The 24,068-nt window shown below is 37.9% G+C and overlaps 1 protein-coding gene across 2 annotated transcripts in view; it reads right to left on the bottom strand.

Moving 5' to 3' along the window:
- Nucleotides 1–24,068, bottom strand: part of FBN1 (fibrillin 1) — a 277,248-nt gene that overhangs the window by 199,450 nt on the left and 53,730 nt on the right. For both annotated transcript variants that reach the window (XM_012181624.4, XM_060418056.1), the window contains exon 6: nt 23,878–23,973. In XM_012181624.4, coding sequence (XP_012037014.1) covers nt 23,878–23,973 — 96 coding nt within the window. The remainder of the gene's footprint in view (nt 1–23,877; nt 23,974–24,068) is intronic.

Below are 24,068 nucleotides of genomic sequence, written 5' to 3'. Positions count from 1 at the left end.
CCTCAAGAAAAATCTTCCTTGACCCCTCAGTCTGACTTAAATACTTCTTTGTTTCTAGATTCTCATTACTCCTTGTTCAAATGTCCATCCCATGCTATAACCCTACCCTGGACTGTCCTATTTGAAAAATTAGATTTGAACCAACAGAATGTAAGTTCTGTGAGTACAGGAATCTTGTTTTATTGGTCTTTGCGGCCTGGTATATCCTAGTAAGTGGGCTTCCCAGGTGGCTCGGTGGTAGAGAATCCATTGCCAACCAGGAGACTCAGTTTTGATCCCTGGGTCAAGAAGAACTCCTGGAGAAGGAAATGGCAACCCACTCCAGTATTCTTGCCTGGGAAAACCCATGGACAGGGGAGCCTGGTGGGCTATATAGTCCATGGGCTCGCAAAGAGTCAGGCAATACTTAGCGACTACACAACAACAACAAACATCATTAGTAAGTACTTGCCAGAAGGAAAAAGGAGTGACGTGGGAAGGAAAAAGGAAAGTCTGACCAAGATAAAATTTTGGTTCGTTCATTCAACAAGCTTTCATTGAGAGCCTACTCTGTGTCAAACACCACTCTGACAGTGAAGAAATAGAAAAGTAGCTGAAAGTGGAGGTCATAAAAGTAACTCCTCTGACTCTTTATGAGGACCCCTACCCTCATAAAATTTAATTCCGTAGTGGAAGATCTAGACCATTGACATGCTACATAGTGTGTTGGGTGGAAGAGGCAGGGAGTGCTACGAGGCATAGAAGGTGGATTGGGGGGTCTTGGAGGAGAGGGGTGCTGCAAAAAACAAACTACTATGCTTTCCACTCAATGCCTCACCATCGATCTTTATTATTTTTATTTCCCTTCATATAAGGAATTCATGCTTTCCTCCTTCAGCCTCCCTTTCAATGGCAATTCTTTTAAAGCTCATAATTCTCAAGTCATTTTTTTTAACCTCAGCCTTTTTTTCTGATGCCCAACATCAATTGGGCTATAAATCTGTCATATAGTACTACTAGTTTAGGCCTCTCCAAGTTATAACCCATGTGGTCCAGCCAAGATACAGAGATTCCCAAAAATGCTTTCATCATATCCCAGCTGGAATCTCTTAATTCATTATTTGCAGGTCTAGCCAGTACCTCCAATGAGCACTTGCAGTACAGGAATAACTAGGTCACAATCATGTTCTCAGGGTTCTCAATCCCTAATTACAGTTCTCCCATGATAAAGGGATCTGTGTACAAATTGATGTGAACTAAGGTTTTTCCTTTCTCAAGCCAACTAATACTTTCTCCTGTGTAACTTGACTCAGAAACTCAGTTCTCGAGATAAAGTATTTCAGGTTTATGAACCACTGATTAACTCCAAGGGAACATTCAAACATCTACCACCACTCTTTCCTGGCCCACTTAAATTATACTTTATTTTTTCCCCATTTTATCCATTGTAATACACTCTGGCATTTGCACAATAAGAATGCAATCAGGAAACAGACGAATGAGTCTCTTAAATAAACATAGCCTGTTCTTTCCCGAATTAAAAGGTCCAAAGAATGCTCACTGCCCCTCCTTCCCAGAAGACTGCATAGTCAACAGCTTGTGATTACTCAACAGTGTCATTTTTACTTTTCTATTTTGTGCGTTGGTGATTCTGCATAATACATGAATTAATTAATGAAAGTTAGGAAGTGACCCTCCTAACACAACATGATCATCCTATTTGCAACCCCTTCCCATAATATCTGAGATGGCATACAAGGTAAGATTAGCATATTTATGATATATATTTTATTGTAAAAGCAATCTTCAGTTGGCACAAAAAATGATGGATTTGTGCAACTTAACAATTCAATTCAAAAAGAAACTAAGCTGCTATTACATGGTTGTTGCTAGAATGATACTTTTCATACCAAAAAAACGATCTTGGAAGAGGCTGTCCACCAAGAAGAACTCAAAGATTTGAATATGTATTTTTGGCCAGGCATGGGAGAAGGGAATTAAAAGTGATTCTATTAGTTCAAAAATATAAGCAGAAAAAACATTTTTTTAATCAAAATTTCAAAAGTTGGCGAGTGGTTCAAATTGATTTTTAGCTCATTTGTTAAAAAAGAAAAATAAGGAAAAGGATTCACACATCTCCAAGGTAAAGAGGACAGGATACCTCTCTCTCCATGTGTGCTCAAAAAGTATGTTCAGGGGATGAACTGAATATTATAGACAAGACAATACTTTTGCTGGTAATAATGTTATTTTTTCAGGCTGTATGGCAACTTTGTGAACCAAACGGACCAGACATGTTTGTGGTTTGACTATCCTCTGTTAATGTTCCATTTCTAGACCTGCGCTCTCCAAAGTGCATCCTGTGATTAATTTTAAGTACAAAATGTCAGCCGCAAAAACACATCTCCAACTTGGTGAAGGCTGTAGACACTTCCAGTGACCGTATACCCACGTGGCGAACACAGCTTAGAAAGGAGGACAAGCCATGCCAATGCCATGTAAGGATCAGAGATGCCACCAGGAACAATGGAAAGTCTCATGGGGTGTCATGATAAATGTCTGAATGTAGTAATTATAGTGACAAATGCTAAGTTGTTCTTTATGTGTGTGTGATGGATAATTTCCTGGCAAAAATCAAATCTTGAAAATATATTAATTGAATTTAGGACTAATTTCATGTATGAAATAAAAGATTTACATGAGACCTGTATGTCTGTGGCTTAGTTTTAATAATGGCCCTTCTTTTTTCTTTTTACAATATGGTTTCATATATTGTTGAACATATATTTCTAACACCCTCTCAAAAAAAGCAAGGAAGGGAGTTGGTACTTCCATTTTTTATTTTCTGTAACGTCTCAGCTTCCCAGAAGTTAGGCTTCTGTAGCCTATGGATGTTTGGACTAGCTCGGGACTTTGAAGAGCAATGAGGAGAAAACTTGAGGCAATCTTCTAACGCAGAGGTGGAATTTGTTGAACTAAAGTCTCATTTCAGTCTACATGGATCCAGAGAATTATGTAAGACAAGAGCACTCTATGTCCTATCCCTTTACAAAGTATTAAGGAAAGAAAAATTAAGTTATAAATCAGGGCTTTTCAGGCACCATGTCCTAGGAAGTGTGAATTCCATATTTAATCAAATCTATGCACACTTTGACTTCATTAATCCAAATTGCCCTAAATGTGGTACGGTTCATATCCTTTTTAGCAACCATTAGGACTAAGAGAGTTAGCATTAATATTAACTTCCTGATGTTAAAGAGGGAGTCCATTAAATAATTTATTTATTCTAAAATCAGTTAATCCTACATTTATACAAATGTTGTTTTAACCTGGAACAAATTAATGAAAGATAACATGGGAAAAGAACCCAAACAAAAAGAGTCTAAGGATAAATTTGTGATGGATAAAGGAACAAGTTTTTCCTTGTTTCTCAAGACAGTAATTGGCCTTCCCTGTAGTTTCTTTGAAATATTTTGGATGTGAATACTTGCTGTGATAGCATAACCTCATGTTAACATTTTTTACTTATTTAGTGAAGAAGAAGTTTCTGAAATATGTTTAATACTGTATAATTAGAGTTTTAAAAAGAAATAGGAGTCACTGGGTAGCTACAAAATGTAAATTTTGAAAGTGAAAACATAGATTATGACATTTGTGTTTCTTCTTCTTTTTTTTTTTTGCAATTACCAAAGTAAAAAAGAAAGCCTGAAATAATTCACCCTTCATGTTATTTCTCAATCCAACATCTTATTTTAATTTTCTTTTTTTTTCCCCTCTCCAGTTTTCCCAGTTGCTTTTCAGCCAACAGATCTTCATACCTACCCAGACCGTGACACTGTCAAAGAAGAACATACAACCACTATGCATGCACCATAGCTAAAAGAAAACACAGAGTCTTTTGGACCATTAGTTCCTGAAAATCTACCAAACATGACATTTGCATTTCTTGGGGCAACTAAACAGCATCTGTCAAAAATCTTCAGTTTCCTAGCACTATGAAATATATTCCCTGCCCTTTGGAGATCAGTCAATCAATTGGTTTCTTTCTCTCTCAGCTTCTCCTCGAAAATTCCACATTATAACCCCTCTCATATTAACTTTTTAGGCTTTCTGAGATGCTTCACACACTATTATATACTGCCCCAAGTGCATTCCAGAAATTGGCTTTTCAATGGAACTTGGCAAGATAATACTTAGCTTATAGATGACAGATAACTCTACGGTCCAGAGATTAGATTGGGTCTTTTTGAGGAACGATGGTAAGGGCATGGGAAAAAAGAAAAAAACCTAATTAGACCATTCCAGTGGTGCTAGACTATGCCAAAAGCCACACACTCAAATCTGAATGTCTTCTGAAAGCCAGATCTCCTTGTGACCAAATGTTTCCCAGGAGAAGAAAATTGATAGCATATTAATCCATGTCACTTCAGGCTACTCAAAGCAATCCATTTCAATTCTTTTCATTCTTATCCCCCTATTTTCAGCCACAGATTAGCTATAGTTACTATTCTGTCCTACAGGGTTAAGCTAAAACTAATTATAACTTTATAATCAAGTACAGAAAGTCAGAAGAGTAGGAAGCTACCCATTGAAACAGTGAATAAGAACTGCATACACTGGTATAGAGGGGTAGACAAGAGCCAAACACCAACTCCAGCTCGGCTTGAGCCGACTGTCATTGAATAAGTGAAGCAGAGTTAGCTCGTACATCATCACAGTCACAAACAAGTAAATTATTTGGCCCACTCTGAATTCAGTTCTGTTGCTAAAAGTGATAGGCCGGGTATATGCCAGGTCTAGTCTTCTATTCAATACTTATCAAGCATTTCCTATGCATCAGGCATTATTCAAGGTGCAGTGACAAAATAGGCAAAAATTCCTGTTCTCATGGAACTCATGCTCTCGATAAAACTATTTCACAACTCTAAATTCCCAGTTGTTTTTATAAGGACAAAACAGCAAACCTCCTGACATGTGCATCAAGTAAATAAACTCATCATAAAAAGAAACCAAGACTTTCGCTAAACACAGACTCCAGTATAGCTGGCCTAACGTCATGCAATGGGAGTTCCAGCAGAGCAGAATGACACAGCAGCAGCACATTCATTCATACAGCTAGATTCTCCACGCCTGTGTATACTCAGGCTCCACTGGGACTACATTCCCTTTTTATTCTACTCACTGTTCAATTTCAGCTAAATTCCCACATCTATCACTATATTGATCTTTAGCCTAGGAAAAAGTGTTTTCATCATGTAACATTTACTTACAATTAAAATCAAGTTCTCCCCAGCCAATTCAATCTGAGAGATTTGCTTAGTCACCTAAAATTATTTTAAAACTTTGTCTAGAGACTGAGAGATACAGAGAATGGAAAGTATTAGCAGCCCAAATGACAATCAAAGAGGTATGGGACAAAAGATCTCAAATAGCAAAAATAATCTTGAGAATAAAGAACAAAGCTGGAGGTATCATGCTCCCTGACTTCAGACTCTACTACAAAGCTACAGTAATCAAAACATCATAGTACTGACACAAAAACAGACAAATAGATCAATGGAACAGTACAAAGAGCCCAGAAATGAACACACACTTTTATGGGAAATTAAATCTATAATGATCTATGAACTTAGAGTCAATTAATCTACAACAAAAGAGACAAGAATGTACAATGGAAAAACAGCTGTCTCTCTACAAGTGGTGCTGGGAAAACTGGACAGCTATAGGTAAGAATTAAAGATATTAAAATTTAAAAAATAAAAAAATAAAAAAAATGAAATCAGAACATTTTCTCATATCATATATAAAAATAAACTCAAAATGGATTAAAGACCTTAATGTAAGACCATAAACCAAAAAAACTAGAAGAAAATGTAGGCAGAACATTTTTTGACATAAATCATAGCAATTTTTTTGGCTCTATTAAGACCAAGGAAACAAAAGCAAAAATAAACAAATGAGACCTAATTAAACTTAAAAGCTTTTACAGAGCAAAGGAAACCACTGACACAATTAAAAAAAAAAACCAAAAAACAACCAAATGGGAGAAAATATTTGCAAATGATATGACCAATAACTGCTATTATCCAGACTATATGAACTGCTCATATACAAGTTAACATCCAGAAAACAATCACCCCAATTTAAAAATGGGCAGAAGATGTAATGGACATTTTCCAAAGTAGACATACAGAAAGCCAATAGGCACATGAAAAGATGCTCAACATTGTTAATGAACAGAGAAATGCAAATCAAAACTAAAATGAGATATGAACTAACACCTATCAGAATGGTTATCATCAAAAAGACTACAAACAACAAATGTTGGTGACAATGTGGAGGAAAGGGAACCCTTGTACATTGTTGGTAGGAACGTAAATTAGTATAGCCACTGTGGAAAACAGTACGGAGGTTGCTCAAAAAACTGAAAATAGAACTACCACGATTCAGCAATTCCATTCCTGGGTGCATGCGTGCTAAGTTGCTTCAGTCGTGTCTGACCCTTTGTGACCCTATGGACTGTGGCCCACCAGCCTCCTCTGTCCAAGGAATTCTCCAGGCAAGAATACTGCAGTGGGTTGCCATTTCCCTCTCCACCATTCCTGGGTATGTATCCAAAGAAATAAAAACACTAATTCAAAAAGATACATACACCCCAGTGTTCATAGTAGCAATTTTTTGTAATAGGCAATATATGGAAGCAATTTAAGTGTCCATCAATAGATGAACGGATAAAGAAGATGTCACACACACACACACACACACACACACACACACACAGTGGAATACTACTCAGCATAAAAAAGAATAAAATTTTGCCATATGCAACAATATGGATGGATTTGGAGGGGATTATGCTTAGTAAAGTATGTCAGACAGGAAAAGACTAATACTCTATATTATCACTTACATGTGGAATCTAAAAAATAAAACAAACTAGAGAATATAACAAAGCAGAAACAGACTCAGGAATGGGCAAGGCAGGGGTGGGGAATAAGAGGCGCAAACTACTATGTATAAAATAAATATGCTACAAGGATATACTGTATAGCACAGGGAATATAGACAGAGGAGCCTGGAAAGCTACAGTCCATGGAGTTGCAGAATCAGACATAACTGAGCAACTAATACTTTCACTTTTCACAGGGAATATAGCCAGTATTTTATAATAACTCTGACTCTTTGTGACCCCATGGACCGTAGCCTTCCAGGTTCCTCTGTCCAAAGAATTCTCCAGGCAAGAACACTGGAGAGGGTATCCATTCCCTTCTCCAGGGGATCGTCCTGACCCAAGGATTGAACCTGGGTCTCCTGCAATACAGGCAGATTTTTTACCATGTGAGCCAAGGAAGCCCTATAAATGAAAAATAGTCTATAAAATTTCATACCACCATGCCGTACACCTGAAACTAGCATAATATTGTAAGTCGACTATAACTTAGTAAAAATAATAAACTAAAAAACAAAGAGGTACATGAGATGGAGAGGAAAGAAGAAAGAGTTCAGAAGAAAAGATAACTACTAACAGCTAAAATCAATCCTAGAAATGATTGTAGATCTAAGAGCCAGGCAAATATTTGTTAGAGAAAAAGGATGCACACAGTATAGGCTGAGTTAAAAAAACAGAGATCTCATTCCTACACCCCTGCCTTAGATGAGATACAATGCATTTCCTTTACTGTACAATATGAACAGTCTTTCAAGATTGCTCCAAGGACCAAATGAGGTCACGTGTATGTCTGTAAAGCACAGAGTAGATGGAAGGGATCATTCATTTAATTTTGGCTTCTCTAAATTATTAAGTTTTTGCAGAATTCACTTGGCTATATTTGCTACTCCTCATGGCTTAAAAATGGCAAAGAGAAAATAATCCATTAAACACAGAGATGATAAGTCACCTATTTCTTATTTGAGTTCTAAGGAACACAATAAACTTCCCCTAAAAACTATTAACTTATCCATTCATCTATTCAACAAATACTTATCGAGCTACTAGGTGCCCCAAATTAGAGATTAAATGGTAAACAAGAGAGATACTGACCTACCCTCATGGAACAGAAAAGGACTGAAAAGCTAGCAAAAACATTCTCATGTCATTCTTATATAAACCCACACACCATGCAGCATGATTTCATGTACTGTGTACAACGCGCCTCCACCAATATTTGCTGTTTAATTTTCAAGATATATTAGACACAGTTTATCCATCCAAAGCCCACAAAACCACATGTGGTATTATAAAAATGATGTGACCAAACAGTATGTTGCTAGGTGGTTGTTTTTGTTGTTCACAGAAACCATTACAAATGTATCTAGTGACTGAGGTGGTGGCCATGACTTGTCCAAGCAGTGAATGATTTATTGATACCAGAAATGCTATTATGACATCCAAAGGCACTCCCCAGGGGACAAGTTTGCATGCGTCCACTCAAAAGCATGCATTATCTCAAAATACTTGATGCCTGAACAAACCATTTTCATGATGTACTTGTTCTATGTATTTGAAGGGCATCTAAGTTCCAGTTTCCTGGAGCAAAGCTAAGGGTCAGAGTCCCCCTAGCTTTTCCTATAATCCTTTTATAGGAAAAGCAATACATGTAACATAAAACTCAAGATCCCTCTGCCTTGAAGGGCAAAGGAAATCTACAAGATTCCCTACCGTGAGTCAGTGCTTGAGGGTTCTCCAGGGCAGATTCTCATAGACAACATGAGCTACCAGGCTTCTACCATCTGTAGAAAATTCGACAGTGCTCTGATTATTCCCTGATGTCATGGTGCCACTGCACACATCTAAACGTGCTCTGCGCCATACTTCCCCACAACATTCTCCTGACCAGTGCTCCTGTCTCGTCTCCCATCACTCACTCTGTCTGAACTCTGTCCATAAAGCTTTCTTTCATCCCCTCAAATACACAGATGTTTGCCAATACAGATGCTTGCCATCTTTGGACCTTTATACACACTCTTCCTTCTATTTAGATAGCTCCCATCATTCTAGAAATGGCTGGCAACTTATTCTTTAGAGAGCCCCACCTCTCTAAACAGTCCAGCATGACCAAAAGTCTATACACGTCACTATTGTCTACTCTCATCTCCTCTATTCTCCCGCATGGCCTTTGCCTCACTGGTACTTAGGTGTTTCTGCGTTTATTTCTTTAATCTCCGCTTCCCCCACTAGAATGTAACTCCAGAGGGTAGGGCTAAGTGTCTTTCATGTATGATCATACATCTCCAGTCATTAGCACAGTGTGTGGGATATAACCGATGCATGATGGATTAGCTCACATCTCTTCTTCTTAGAACATTTTCCTTTCAGCTTACCATCATATCTTTTTATGGATACATTTGACAAAACTGAACTCTAATAAGTGAGGTTAGAAATGTACGGGCTTAAAATGTTTGGCTTTTCTGGCTTTAGTCCTCTTGGACTAATAATTTTAGTCCTTTGCAACTAAAGAAGAATGGCATGTAGACCCTATAGTAAAAGCACCTCACCACACAAACGACTATGCTACATTTATAGACTTGTATTCTCATATCCACCTAGAAGGCTGGATATATACTTTAGATAGGTGTTCAATTTCTTCACTGATGGATAATTTTCCATTACCTCTCATCGACTTTAGAATGCTGCATTTCTAAAATAGCCAGATACCTCTTAATTTCACGGCTGGCCTTGAATGAAGAAACAAGTTCATTCCCTTTATGTACCTGTGCATGTAAGTAAGCAAATTATTTAGTAACCGTTGGTCGGTTGTTGTGAAAACAGATGTTTTTCAGTGCTAGAGTCACCATTACATTTCATGGAAATGATTGTCACTCACCTCTTCACTTTCTCCTCCCTTCATTACTATTTGCACTGCTGGGGTCCTAGCTTTTGCTACAATACAACAATTGGGTGTATATTAAAGGAAAGCATATAGTTGATATGATATTGATAGGATATCCAAATAAGAATGTTGGGCTTCATCCGTGTAGAAGATACAAAAAAATATGCTAGTCCAGTAAGAGAACAAAACCTCTTAGTGGAAAGCATAGTACCAATGGGGCCGCTACATTGAGGTTAACTCTGGAGGTAGCTGCAAGTTTCATAATGTTGTTTATGAAACAATTTTCAGACAAGATTACTCTCATTTTTATAAGAATGAGATCATTTAATAGCAAATACCTATTAAACATGTATTGAGTATGTGCCAGGCCCTATGCTAAGGACTGTGTGAATTATTTCACTTAATCTTCCTTACAATCTCACTAGATAGGTACTATTATTATCCCCATCAGACAGATTATGATCCCTAAGAACTAATACATATTTTGAAAAACATTTTCAATGTAGGTAAAATTTGCCCCCAAGCTTTAAGTCTTATCTTTTTGCCTGGTTGAGTGTCCAACAGTGAAGGTCAACAATGTCTCCTAAAAGAAGGCAGGCAAGATGAGGGCTCTCTGGGGAAAGAGATAGAAATGGTCCTACTTTATGAGTTTTGCCATCAGAAGATTCTTTATTTCTGGAGGAAACAAATATTCCAAGCTCTTGTTTACTTAAAAATCTCTTCTGAAAACTTTCCGAGGAAAGGGATTGCTGCAAAGGGAATATGGTAGGAAAGCTGGAGAACATTTCATGTGTCCCACAGAACTCACTTCCCACATACTTCAATTATCAATAACCATACTCACATTGTACCCACGATAAGATATACTTGTAGGTACTGTTTTCAGAGTAGTTTTCAGAGCATTTTTTAAAAAATGTTGTATTCAACAGATATAAAATTATATTAAAATATATTTCACATTTAAATATTCTCTCTCATCAATCTTGATATCCCACAGTTAAATTGAGTAAATCAACACCTAACCTTTTCATAGCAGTGAGCTTTGTACTCAGTGAGGCAGGAAGAAGAATCAGATATAGTTTTTCCTCTTTGGTCTATGGGAGGGATCATATCTGGCTGGAAAATTATATATAAATTAGCATATTATTAGCCCCAAACTCGAACTAGATTAGCAAATTTTGTAATTCCCAAATCCTGGAGTCTGTAGGCTGAATTTAATTTTTATAGTAAATACTGAATATATATTTACATATATTCATATTTCTGCATATACATGTATTTTAGGTTAAAGTCATTTGTGTTTCATTTAGTGAAGAAAATATTTTGTTGTTGTTGTTTAGTCGCTAAGTCGTGTCTGACTCTTTCGCAACTCATGGATGTAGCCCACTAGGCTCCTCTATCCATGGGGTTTCCCAGGCAAGAGTACTGGCGTGGGTTGCCATTGCCTTCTTTAGGAGATCTTCCTGACCCAGGATTGAACCTGCATGTCCTACATCAGCAGGCAGATTCTTTACCACTGAGCCACCAGGGAAGCCTGAAATTATTTTTAAGAAAACTTAAAATATTATAACTTGCTTATAAGGCTTCTTAAAAGCCATGAAATAGGATTATAGATATTTTTATGCTGATGTAAGTATTTCAACACAAGAATCAATAAATGACATGGAAAAAATTTTTTTGACAAGATGAATATTCATCCCTTGCCTCAGTAAACGGCCTTAAAATCCGTCAGTATATATTCCCAAAGACAAGGACTAGGTCACTCAATTATTCAAAAATGTAATAAAATACAAGAAAAATAAGAATTAATTAGAGGAGTCAAAATATTAAAATGGCTGATTTGGCTTAAAGTGCATGACACACACCACAAGTTTAACACATGCATTAACCATCAAAGGGAAATGTGACTGGGGTCCAGGGAGACAGAGGTGGTAATGTCAGCAAAGTTGCAATGAAACTGATGGGGGTTGGTAGTGGAGGTCCCTATGGTCAGGAAAGAACTGTGGAAGCAATATGTCTTAATCCTGGCTTTGAAAGAAAGAATTTAACCAATCTACAAAAGGAAGTTCTAGCTCCAAGAATATCTGATACTGCTAATTCTGGTATGCAGTACCCCCAAATATTGAAGAGAACCAGATGACATGAAAGACAACCACATCAAATTTTCAGAGCAAGGAATTTATCACTATTTAATGGGACAGTTCACTTTGCCTAAGTCATACTGTATTTTTTTTAACTGAAGCATAGCTGACTTACAACATCATATTAGTTTCAGGTGTTCAACGTAGTGATTCAATATTTCTACAGATTATATTCCATTTAAAGTTACTGTAAAAGAAACGCTACATTTCCCTGTGTTGTACAATATATATCTGTTTTATACATAGTGGTATGTATCTCTTAATCCTCTATTCTATCTTGTCCCTCCCCACTTCCCTCTCCCACCTGTAACCTCTCTTTTGTTCTCTGTATCTGAGCATCTGCTTCTGTTTTGTTATAGTCATTCATCTGTTTTTTTAGATTTCACATATAAGTGATAACATACAGTATTTGTCTTTCTCTGAATTACCTCACTTAATATGATAATCTTGAGGTCCAGCCATGTTGTTGCAAATGGCAGAATTTCATTCTTTTATGGCTGAGTAATATTCTATTTTATTTATATACCACATCTTCTTTCTCCATTCATCATCATACTTTAGAACATTTCAGAACCTAACCCCACGTGTTACATTTAATTTATAAATTAAATTAATTCTAAAATTAATCAATTTGAAAGTGCTGGGTTAAACTAAGTGAAAATAGATCCCTTCTCGCAGGACTTCCAAGAGCTAATATGCTAACACATCCAGTGCCTCTTCAAGATGAGGACATAGTATATGAATTTCCAATAGCCTACTGACCATGAAAACTTCATTTCGTGGAACCTCCATGGGACTAATGTTCTATGAAAAGTACTTTGGCACATCATCTGGACCACAAAGTCCCATATATTTGTTCAGTATATACTTATAAACCAAAAACAGCACAGACTCTCTAGAGGCCATCGCTACCAGGGAACATAAACACTAAGTATTTTCAAGGACTCTCAATCGAGCATGTACAAGTAGTAGGGTCTCCAGACTGCTATTCATAGGATTAAGCTAAAACAGTTTCAGAAATAGACCAGTCCACCCACTAGTTTATATATACAAAGGAGAATATTTTAAAACCCCAATACCATGTCTCATATAGAAATTGTGCAGAAAGCACAGTTCAGCAGAATAGAAAGGTACCACAGAGAGATTTGAAGTAGACCCTTCCTTCTTTGGAGTTAAGCAAATTGACATCATACCCCCCTCTTCTTCTCTCCTAGGTGGTTGTCTCCAAACACTGAAAATCTGGCATAGCAGGAATCTCCTAAGGGTGATGGTTTCTCCCCTTTTCCCCTGGTCACTTCCAGCCTCTGCATCTTTGTACTATCTCTTCCCTTCATCTGTAACACTTTCCCCCATCTACTCTGCCTAATTACATCTTTGCTCTGCTTGGTTTTTTAACTCTTTCTGCATTTCTATCTTTCAAAAAAATTTTTTTAAGTACCTGATGATAAGAGCCATATACTTCCCTTCTGATTTCATTGCAGTACTATCTAAGGGCTGAGCATTTATGAAATATTTCTTATCACTGTTATATCTAATTGACACGACTACAAGACATTTCATTTGTCACTTATACTTGAACAAAACTCCACTGAAAAATTGGACTCTGATCTGAGGTCTCTAACTCTTTTTTTTTTTTAATTGGTTTACTTTTATACATCAACCCAGGCTGTGATTCTCTAAGATGCTGCTTTCTTAAAAGTTGAAAAAACAGCAGCAGGAAGAAAGAAAACTGGAGACAGAGATGGAAGTGAAGTGATGATATGTATTACCAGAAACAAAGCTCTAGAACTGTGCTATCCAATGTGGTACCCACATTCAGTCCCATCACTTTATGGCAAACTGATGGGGAAACGGGCTGACTTTACTTTTCTGGGCTCCAAAATCACTGCAGATGATGACTGCAGCCATGAAATTAAAAGACGCTTACTTCTTGGAAGCAAAGTTATGACCAACCTAGACAGCATATTCAAAAGCAGAGACATTACTTTGCCAACAAAGGTCCATCTAGTCAAGGCTATGGTTTTTCCAGTAGTCATGTATGGATGTGAGAGTTGGACTGTGAAGAAAGCTGAGCACTGAAGAATTGATGCTTTTCAACTGTGGTGCTGAGAAGACTCTTGAGAGTCCCTTGGACTGCAAGGAGGTCTAACCAGTCCATCCTAAATGAGATCAGTCCTGGGTGTTCATTGGAAGGACTGATGTTGAAGCTGAGACTCCAATACTTTAGCCACCTGATGGGAAGAGCTGACTCATTTGAAAAGACCCTGATGCTGGGAAAGATTGAGGGCAGGAGGAGAAGGGGACAACAGAGGATGAAATGGTTGGATGGCATCACCAACTAAATGGACATGGGTTTGGGTGAACTTTGGGAGTTGGTGATGGACAGGGAGGCCTGGCATGCTGTGGTTCATGGGGTTGCAAAGAGTCGGACACGACTGAGCGACTGAACTGAACTGAGTCACACGTGGCTATTAGCTGACCTTAACTGAGATGTGGCATAATATATACATTAGAGGTCAAAGATTTGGTATGGAAAAAAGAATGCTAGATATTTCATAATTTTTAATACTGAGTACCTATTTTAATAAAATGTTTGGATATATTGGGCTAATTAAAATATTTAAATTCATTTTACCCATTGCCCTTTACTTTTTCAGGTGGCTACTAGAAAAGTTAAAATTATACATGTGGCTTGCATTATATTTTTATTAGTCAGTGCTGCTCTAGTATTTTGAGCATCCAAAAACAGAAAAGTGGTCCAAATATTAAATGTGGCTATTAACTGATAAAAACTCGCTTCACAGGAGACTTCACAGACTGCATGATGTATGATATGCATCCAGAACAAGTTGGAGGACACTGTGGACCATGAACTGTCTAATGCCTGGAAACTGGCTGGCCAGATACTCGGACATGGTTCACAGGAGAGGCTGTAACCATGCCAAAGTTAGTTTGACTCTGGCAGTTTATTGTGGAAAAAAAAAAAAGTGCATGAGTGTTTCCTAATGACTAGCTGTGGGCCAGTGCAGGAGAAAGCTGATGTGGAGTGAGCTTCGATCTTTCTCAAATGGCTTGTCTGGAGCAGCAAGGAGGCCTCAAATGGCTGGAGGTATCAATGGATGCTCTAGGTTCAGAACAGAGAGGCCATATGTGGAATCTAAAATACAAAATACATCAACATAGCTATGAATGAAAACCAGACTCAGACTGGTGGTTGCCAAGGGGAAGGGGATAAGGGAGGGAAGGAATAGGAGTTTGGGATTAGCAGAAGCAAACTATTATATATAGTATGGATAAACAAGGTCCTACCTAGCACAGGGAACTATATTCAAATATCCTGTGACAAACCATAATGGAAAAGAATATGAAAAAGTGCATATATATATATATATATATATATATATATACACACACACACATATATACACACACACTTTCACTGTGTGTGTGTAACTGAGTCACATTGCTGTGCAGATGAAATTAATACATTATAAATCAAATATACTTTAACATTTTTTTTTAAAAAAAGCATAACATAGATGCCCTTGCTCATGTGAGAGACCCACCAGAGAGAAAGTCTGAAAAGGACCAGAAGATTTCAACCCTCAGCAAGGAGAAAACTAGTCACTAAGTGGACTGAAAGGGATGGTGCATGGGAAACAAAAACTAAACTGCTTTATGAGTGCACCCCACCAGTCCTGTTGGCCATACCAAGTGTGCGCATGGTACGGTAGCATGTGTTTCCTATGTGCACACAGTTCCTAAACCATGGAAACTGAATATCTATGTCAACAGATGTATTTCCTGAGACGATTCTAGGAAAATCAAGTTTATTCAATGAGCCACCAACTGCCAAATATTGCAATACCACTTCAGATGCATAGTAACATTAAACCATTCTGCCTCTGCTATCTACACACTAGTATTTACTTTCCATTAAGACTAAATACCAAAAGCTAGGCTTGCAGAGGTCTTCCCGTTACCTTTACAGAGAAAAGAACACAAGCAGAGTTCACAGAGCTCTGATCTCCAAAGACACTTTGAGAATAGGAATCAGCCTATGGTATATACTCTGGGAACTTTAATAATAGCCACCTAAAGAGTAAAATTCAACGGACTAGTTCCAAATTGGGAAAGGAGTACGTCAAGGGTGTATATTGTCACTGTGCTGATTTAACTTATATGCACAGGACATTATGCGAAATGCCAGGCTGGATGAAGCATAAGCTGGAATCAAGACTGCCAGGAGAAATATCAATAACCTCAAATATGCAGATGACACCACCCTTACAACAGAAAGTGAAGAGGTACTGAAGAGTCTCTTGATGAAAGTGAAAGAAGAGAGTGAAAAAGCTGGCTTGAAACTCAACATTCAAAAAACTAAGATCATGGCATCCAGTCCCATCACTTCATGGCAAATAAACGGGGAAGCGATGGAAACCATGACAGACTTTATTTCTGGGGGCTCCAAAATCACTGCAGGTGGTGACTGCAGCCATGAAACTAAAAGATGCTTGCTCCTTGGAAGAAAAGTTATGACCAACCTAGACAGCATATTAAAAAGCAGAGATATTACTTTGCCAACAAAGGTCTGTCTAGTCAAAGCTATGGTTTTTCCAGTAGTCATGTATGGATGTGAGAGTTGGACCATAAAGCTGAGCGCTGAAGAATTTGATGCTTCTGAACTGTGATATTGGAGAAGACTCTTGAGAGTCCCTTGGACTGCAAGGAGATCCAACCAGTCCATCCTAAAGGAGACCAGTCCTGGGATTTCTTTGGAAGGACTGATGTTGAAGCTGAGACTCCAATACTTTGGCCACCTGATGTGAAGAACTGAGTTATTGGAAAAGACCCTGATGCTGGGCAAGATTGAAAGCAGGGAGAAGGGGTGACAGAGGATAAGATGTTTGGAGGGCATCACCAAGTCGATGGACATGCTCTGGGAGTTGGTGATGGACAGGGAAGCCTGGCATGCTGCAGTTCATGGTGTCACAAAGAGTTGGACACAACTGAGCAACTGAACTGACTCAAAGTGTAAAATTATGTAAAATTAGTATCATAAATGCAGCTCTGTAAAACTTACTTCCAAATGAGGTTGGGGGTGGGGTGGGAGTGGAAAAGAAGTAACATTTCATCAATACCTTCTAGAAAAACTTTGGTGAAAAAAACCACAAGAAAATCAGATCTTGATTCCATGATGCTATCTAGACAAACCTCTGAGGTCAAGATTCTACTTTCTTTTAAAGAAGCAAATGCCTTTGAAATGCACCACTTGGTTATTATGTATTTGGATCACTATATGTTAGTCTTTCCCATTCATTAGACATACTGAAGACCCTACTTTTCTGGCTTAACAAATAAAGGCTAATCAACTACTGTCAGGATAGTTTTTTGAATTTTGTTCAGTGAAGCATTAAAAAAGATCCCCATGCAAAATCATCACTTGTCAATCATCAGAGAAACTAAGTTACGAAAATAACAGTTTCTCGTATATCAACCGTGCATGAGAGAATGAAGGAGAATTACCACCAACCTACCTATCTTCCATTCTGTCCTTCAACTGCTGGAGAAAAACAAAAGCTAAATGCCTTTTCTGGCTCCACTAAATCTAGAATACCTTAAAAGAGCAAGGATGACGCCCAGACTTAGTTCACCTTCCACTGCCACGCTTCTCTGATGGACTATGAAGTATTGCCATTCTTTCATTCTTATTCTACTCTACATTTGACCTCCACTGTTCCTTTCTTAAGGCTAATGGCTCAGAAAAATTAGTATACATTTTCTACTATTAGTCAGCAGAACAGCCAACAGACCTTCTTGATTTGGCAAAAATCCAAGTACTGTCTTCACAGTTTGGACTTGGGTAGGCAATTAGCACTGAACAAATGATTCAGGATTTTGAAGAATTCTTGTCCATGCTTACATTCAGACAGTACATAATGAAGACCTCTAGATGGAGTAATGAAAGAAAACTTCTTCTTATTAGAATTTATGCTTCCAAAAGGCTTCACACTCTGGCTCACATAAAGTCTGACATTAAAATATTGATCTAATTCCATATGCTTTAAGAATCATGCAAGGTAATTCTTTTCACTGCTTTTTAATCAGTCAATTTTTGACACCAAATATCTAATGTGTTTATCAACTGTCTTCACTAGAGCTGACACTATTTTAGGCTAAAAACTAAAATGAGTCTCATAAAGGAGAAAAAAAAAAAGGTCACATACTCATTTGAATGAACTGCTGACTCTGTAAAGGTAATTCCAAAAAAGAGTTTCCGAATATGGCTTAAACATTTGTAATACTGTAGGAAAACTATACAACCTTCCATGGTAACTGCACTAAATGACAATATTCATTTTCTATGTCTATATTTAAGAATGTTGGTTCAGTCATTTGGAGTCAATTTATATGTACTGCAAACAGACAGGAATCATCTTCTCTCCAAGAATGGATTATTATATTTAAAACATCAAAATCAATCAAACAGAGAAATAGCCCCAAACCCTGCATTACACACACCCAAGCAATACTCAAGATTCCTTTCTCTTGGCTTTTAAAATGATTTAAAAGCAACTTAGCTCAACTCTCCCTCCAGAGAGGAAAACTACCTACCTAGCCAAATTTCTTGAAGGGCTTTTTCCTCCACCTAATCTATAACTTTCACTCTAAAACTCTTAATTCTAGATTTCTACTTATAATTTCTCAGAAAATTTTCTATGCTTACTAATGACCTCTTCCCAAGTAAAACCCACACATGGCACAGTGGTTATGTACGTAGGCTTATGAGCCAGACTTAACTGGGTTTAGCTTTTGACTGTATCACTTACAAGCTATCAGACCCTGGGCAAGCTCTTTGACCTCCCTTTGCCTCTGTTTGCTCCTCTAGAAAATGGGACTCATCTTAGGACTTTTCTCATAAGGTTGTTGCAAATCACCAGAGTCAAGTGTTAGATTTGGAAAGTCTGTTCTATTTCCTGAAGTCCTCCTCGTGTGCTCAGTGCTGTTGTTTCTCCTGGTTCTCTTCGGGTTTTCTCAGTGTCTATGTTTTGCTCTCTTCTTCCTTGGGCTTGCTCATCATTAACCCCTCCCTATCTCCAAGTTCAGGTCTATCTCCAACATTCTTCTCTCTTTTTTCATTACCTTGAGAAGTCTCATCCACTTACTTGATTTACTGGATTTACTAGAAGAGCATTTAACAAGATTTTAAATAGCCTGCATTCTGAGACAAGAGGGCAAGAGAAAGTGTGATTCCAACAGTCTTGTTGGCAGTAACTATGGCAATACACAACCAGCTTATGTTGTCATTGCCAAAACAGGCACTGACCTCATTTCAGTATTCTAATAACAAACCTGAACATATCGTACCACTCAGCTTAGGCAATGATAAGTTGTATTGGTTCCTCAAGACCCAAGCAGAGAGAGGGCAAGAATGAGGCAGAGGGGCAATCAGGAAAATCATAAATGTGAATTTACAGAAAAAAATATATAAGAGGAAGAATAATGAAAGAAACTTGGGGTATGAAAGAAAACACAAACACACCTTTGATACAGAATGTAGTAGAAGGTGGCAAACTCAAATGCCCACAGGGGCTAAAAGGTAAGCTAAATGAACAAAGTGAGCAGGATGTATGGCATCCTGGGAGTGGTAGGGACTGTGGCAAACTGGAGACTGTAACTAAAGCTACTCTAATTCAGTTTTTAAAATTTCAACATTACAGGCCAAACAAGTCACAGGCCTCTACTTTTCTTTCTCTGAATGTAAACAGGCAAGAGTATCATTGTCACCTGCCCAGTCAGACTGATTGGCAAAAAAATTTCTTATAAAAAATATTCACTTTACTGGCTTAAAAAGTGAGACAAATTTTGCTTCATAGTCTGACTGCATTGGTTGAATGAATGTTATGATTTGCAATCCAAGCATGGATCCACTGCTTGTCTCCATTACAAACCAAAACAGTATGTTCATGGATTCTTAAGAGTCACTTACTGGCTTAAAGTGACCTAAATCCTGCCAGTATCACCCCTCAAAAACATTCTACATCTAGATAGCGAATATATCTTCAATATAAGTTGAAGAGTTACCGTCACTCTCTGAAGTAGTTGCAGATAAAGTTCCAAGCTCTCCCAGAACAAAGATGCTTATCCTGAGACGTGCTTGTAACTGACATTAGAAATGTCGCCTTCCCTGTGTGTTACATCATGATAAGACATTATTTGTTTATTGCCACCTGGCTTAGGTCAAAACATATCTTCTTTTATGCATCTTTCCCAACTTAAAAATGACAGTCATTTGACCCCGAAAGACCAAACTTCTGAAAGATGGGGCCAAATTCAATTAGGCATCAGCACTGTTAGCTCTGCTTAAAATGAAACCAATGAAAAACACTAGGATTGATCACAAGTAGGCAAGAAGCAATTCCTTTCAGGGGATACTTGTTCACTATCTGATAATCATATCTCCAGGTGGTTTTCTGGTGCTTCAAAATAATTTCAGTTCAACATTTACTGGCCATACACTATGCATCAGGCGTTGAGTTTGGTTTGGAAACCTGAGAGATGATGAAACCACAGTTGCTGCTGAAGAGCTTATAATCTAGTGGGGGAGCAGGATGTGGAAATGAGCTATTTCAATACAATGTGGTGCTGCTGCTGCTGCTAAGTCGCTTCAGTCATGTCCGACTCCGTGCGACCCCATAGACGGCAGCCCACCAGGCTCCCCCATCCCTGGGATTCTCCAGGCAAGAACACTGGAGTGGGGTGCTATTTCCTTCTCCAATGCATGAGTGAAAAGTGAAAGTGAAGACACTCAGTCGTGCAACTGCTATTAAAAGAGGTGTGGAGAGTGTGCTCAGGGAGAATGCAGAAGCAGACCTGGGCTCAGTCTCTGGGAAGAAGGAAAGGAAGTCAGTAAAGACTTTCCAGAAGTTCATTTTTAAAAGTAAAGAGCCATATTCCAATGAAAACATAATGGAACTAGCCTAAGTAGTTATACTACTTAACAAGTATACAGACCCACCATCAGAAGTAACACTGGATACTTTTCTAGGCTTCAGGATGGATTTGTGCTGACTCAGTTTGACATTTTTATTAATCATTCTTGAAATCACAGTACTCATTTGAATAAAAGGATATATTGCCTCTAATTCTTTAGAGAGGTAAGTAGATGACTTCCTTAACAACAGAAAATGGAGAAGATTATAAATGGAAATATAATCCTGGAATAAAAGAAACCCCCCTCTCCCATGTGGTGAGGGAAATTACACTCATATTTCCCTTCTCCCTCTAAAGGTTTGAGACTATCCTCAGGTGAAACAGGCAAAGGGTAATGAGCATCTTGATGAAGATGAAAGAGGAGAGTGAAAAAGTTGGCTTCAAATTCAACATTCAGAAAACTAAGATCATGGCATCTGATACCATCATTTCATGGCAAATAGATGGGGAAACAATGGAAACAGTGAGAGACTTTATTTTCTTGGGCTCCAGAATCACTGCAGATGGTAACTGCAGCCATGAAATTAAAAGACACTTGCTCCTTGGGAGAAAAGCTATGACCAACCTAGACAGCATATTAAAAAGCAGAGACATTACTTTGCTAACAAAGGTCTGTCTAGTCAAAGCTATGTTTTTTCCAGTGGTCATGTATGGATGTGAGATTTGGACAATAAAGAAGGCTGAGGTGCTTTTGAACTGTGGTGTTGGAGAAGACTCTTGAAAGTCCCTTGGACTGCAAGGAGATCCAACCAGTCAACCCTAAAGGAAATCAGTCCTGAATATTCATTGGAAGGATTGATGCTGAAACTGAAGCTCTAATACTTTGGCCACCTGATGCGAAGAGTTGACTCATTAGAAAAGACCCTGATTCCAGGCAAGATTGAAGGCAGGAGGAGAAGAAGACAACAGAGGATGAGATGGTTAGATGGCATCATCAACTCAATGGACATGAGTTTGAGCAGGCTCCAGGAAATGGTGAAGGACAGGAAGGCCTGGCATGCTACAGTCCATGGGGTAGCAAAGTGTCAGACATGACTGAGCTACTGAACAACAACAGCAATGATTAAAGAGAGCCTTTTCCTCCCCATTCTCCACAACCACAAATGCCTGAAAATCTGCCATTCAATGGTCAATTTGATTTAGGTGACCACTTTGAAGATTCTTTGGGGCCAACATGTATTTACACCTAAGTGCAAATTTTAGGATACCTTTATCAGAGAGGAGAGCAGTTAAAGACATGCCAAAATTTGGAGATATCCCTAAGTAAATATGCCAGTTTTCATGACTAGTTTAGCAACTTAATCCATTCACATCATTTCTTAATCTTGGTCAAAGAGATAACTGTAGTTGGTCAAATAGTTCTAGACTGTGTTATCAATAACTATAACTATGGGTATCAGTATTCTTTACCATAAATTCCTAGAGGTAAAATGCCCTGTAACTTCTTTCTATCAGTGATTTTTCTAAAACAAATTAAGTCCACCTTTATCACTTGTCGAATTATTTTCACACATTGCTCAAGTTACATGTTACGAAGTTTTAATCTCAACAATTCAAATCCTATATCATTGTCACTGAGTAAAATAATAAGGCCACAGAATGATACTATCTAATCAAAACAGTTGTCTTTGTTACTCTTGAGACTATTAGCTATACATTCGCTCCAAGTCAATAAAAATACATCAATTTGTAAAAAAGAAGCAGTTTTAAAAAGGGACTCCAAAATGATGCCAAGTACAATGGAAAGGCCAAGAGTTCACAGTGCCTCACATATCTGTGCCATGTGGTGGCCTTGTGAACAGAAATTCAATATAATTTAACCAGTAATAGTAGAGTTACTTGCTAAAACAGGAATTGCTGCTTCATCAGCAAAGAACTGAATTTAGACAAACTCATAAAAATGGAAATAGAAAACAATTTCTCACATACCACCCTCTACTCTTTGTTTTTAATAACGTATAGTCAACATTTGCAACTGAATCTTCACTTTCCATCTTAGAATAAAATGATCTTTATACAACTTTGAGAAAAGTGATGATTGTAGTTTAAAATGTTCATGAATATTTTTCATACGGTATTTTTCAAGAGTATTTTTGCCATTTGGTATGAAATGAATCACCTCAACCTTCACTATAAAACTAGGAATGGTGAGAACATGCCTATCAAGGTAGAGAAAGATGATCAACAAAGCCACAGTTAGGGGACTGCACATCTACATATATCTCAATGTCATGTTTGCATGGATAGGTAGGCAAAGCAGGTAGAAATCTTTTTCAATTAAGAGCAGCAGTATACTTGAAATCAGAAAAGCCACATTCAAATTAAAGCTGCTTATTATGTGTGTCTGTCCTTAGGCAGCTTCCTTGACCACCCAGAGCCTCAATCATCTCACATGGCAAAGCAGGGATGAATATACACGTCGATGAGCCACAATGAGTACTGAATAAATCACAGCTGTGAAAGCAGTTTCTTGGCAATTAATATTTCTAGTGAACTGTGAATGCTAAGCTTGTATGCCACTATAGCCAATAGGTCCTAAGAGATCTTTAGGTGTAATTTTTGTTTCATTCTAAATGTTTCCCATTTCCACACAGTTGTTTTGTTTGGAGCCACTTCCCTAACTTACTAGGATAATAATGAGCTCAATCCTTACTCTATGGAAAATTTTCTTCTTTTTATCTTGATGCCAACTGGTACTTATGCATAGGCTCACTATTGAGTCCTGCAGTCCACTGACAAGAATTACTGAATAACATGCAGAGGCTTGGGGCCATTGTCGTATCATCCTAGGAACCTTCCCAATGACAATTCAGAAACCTCATCAAAACTCAACAAAATTTACGGAGCAGCTGCAAGAAGCCAGATGCTTGTTGAAATCAATCATAGCTTTAGCCACCAGAACATCTTTACGCCGATACATTTTTAAAAATTACCTCTTTCACACTGGGGTCCAGTAAATCCATAAGTACATGCACATCGATTCGGGGCCACACACCTGCCTCCGTTAAGACAGCCACTTTCACAGACAGCTGTAAAATAAGAAGAGAGAAGCTGAGAAACTTCACTTGAGTAGATGCTAATAAAGGAACACTGACTGTTCCCTGAAAGGATGACAATAAAAAAA

The sequence above is a fragment of the Ovis aries genome, chromosome 7, assembly GCF_016772045.2.
Source record: "Ovis aries strain OAR_USU_Benz2616 breed Rambouillet chromosome 7, ARS-UI_Ramb_v3.0, whole genome shotgun sequence".
NCBI classification, from domain to species: Eukaryota; Metazoa; Chordata; class Mammalia; order Artiodactyla; family Bovidae; genus Ovis; species Ovis aries.
Note: the sequence above shows the minus strand (reverse complement) of the source record. Positions and strands in the feature narration are given on the sequence as shown.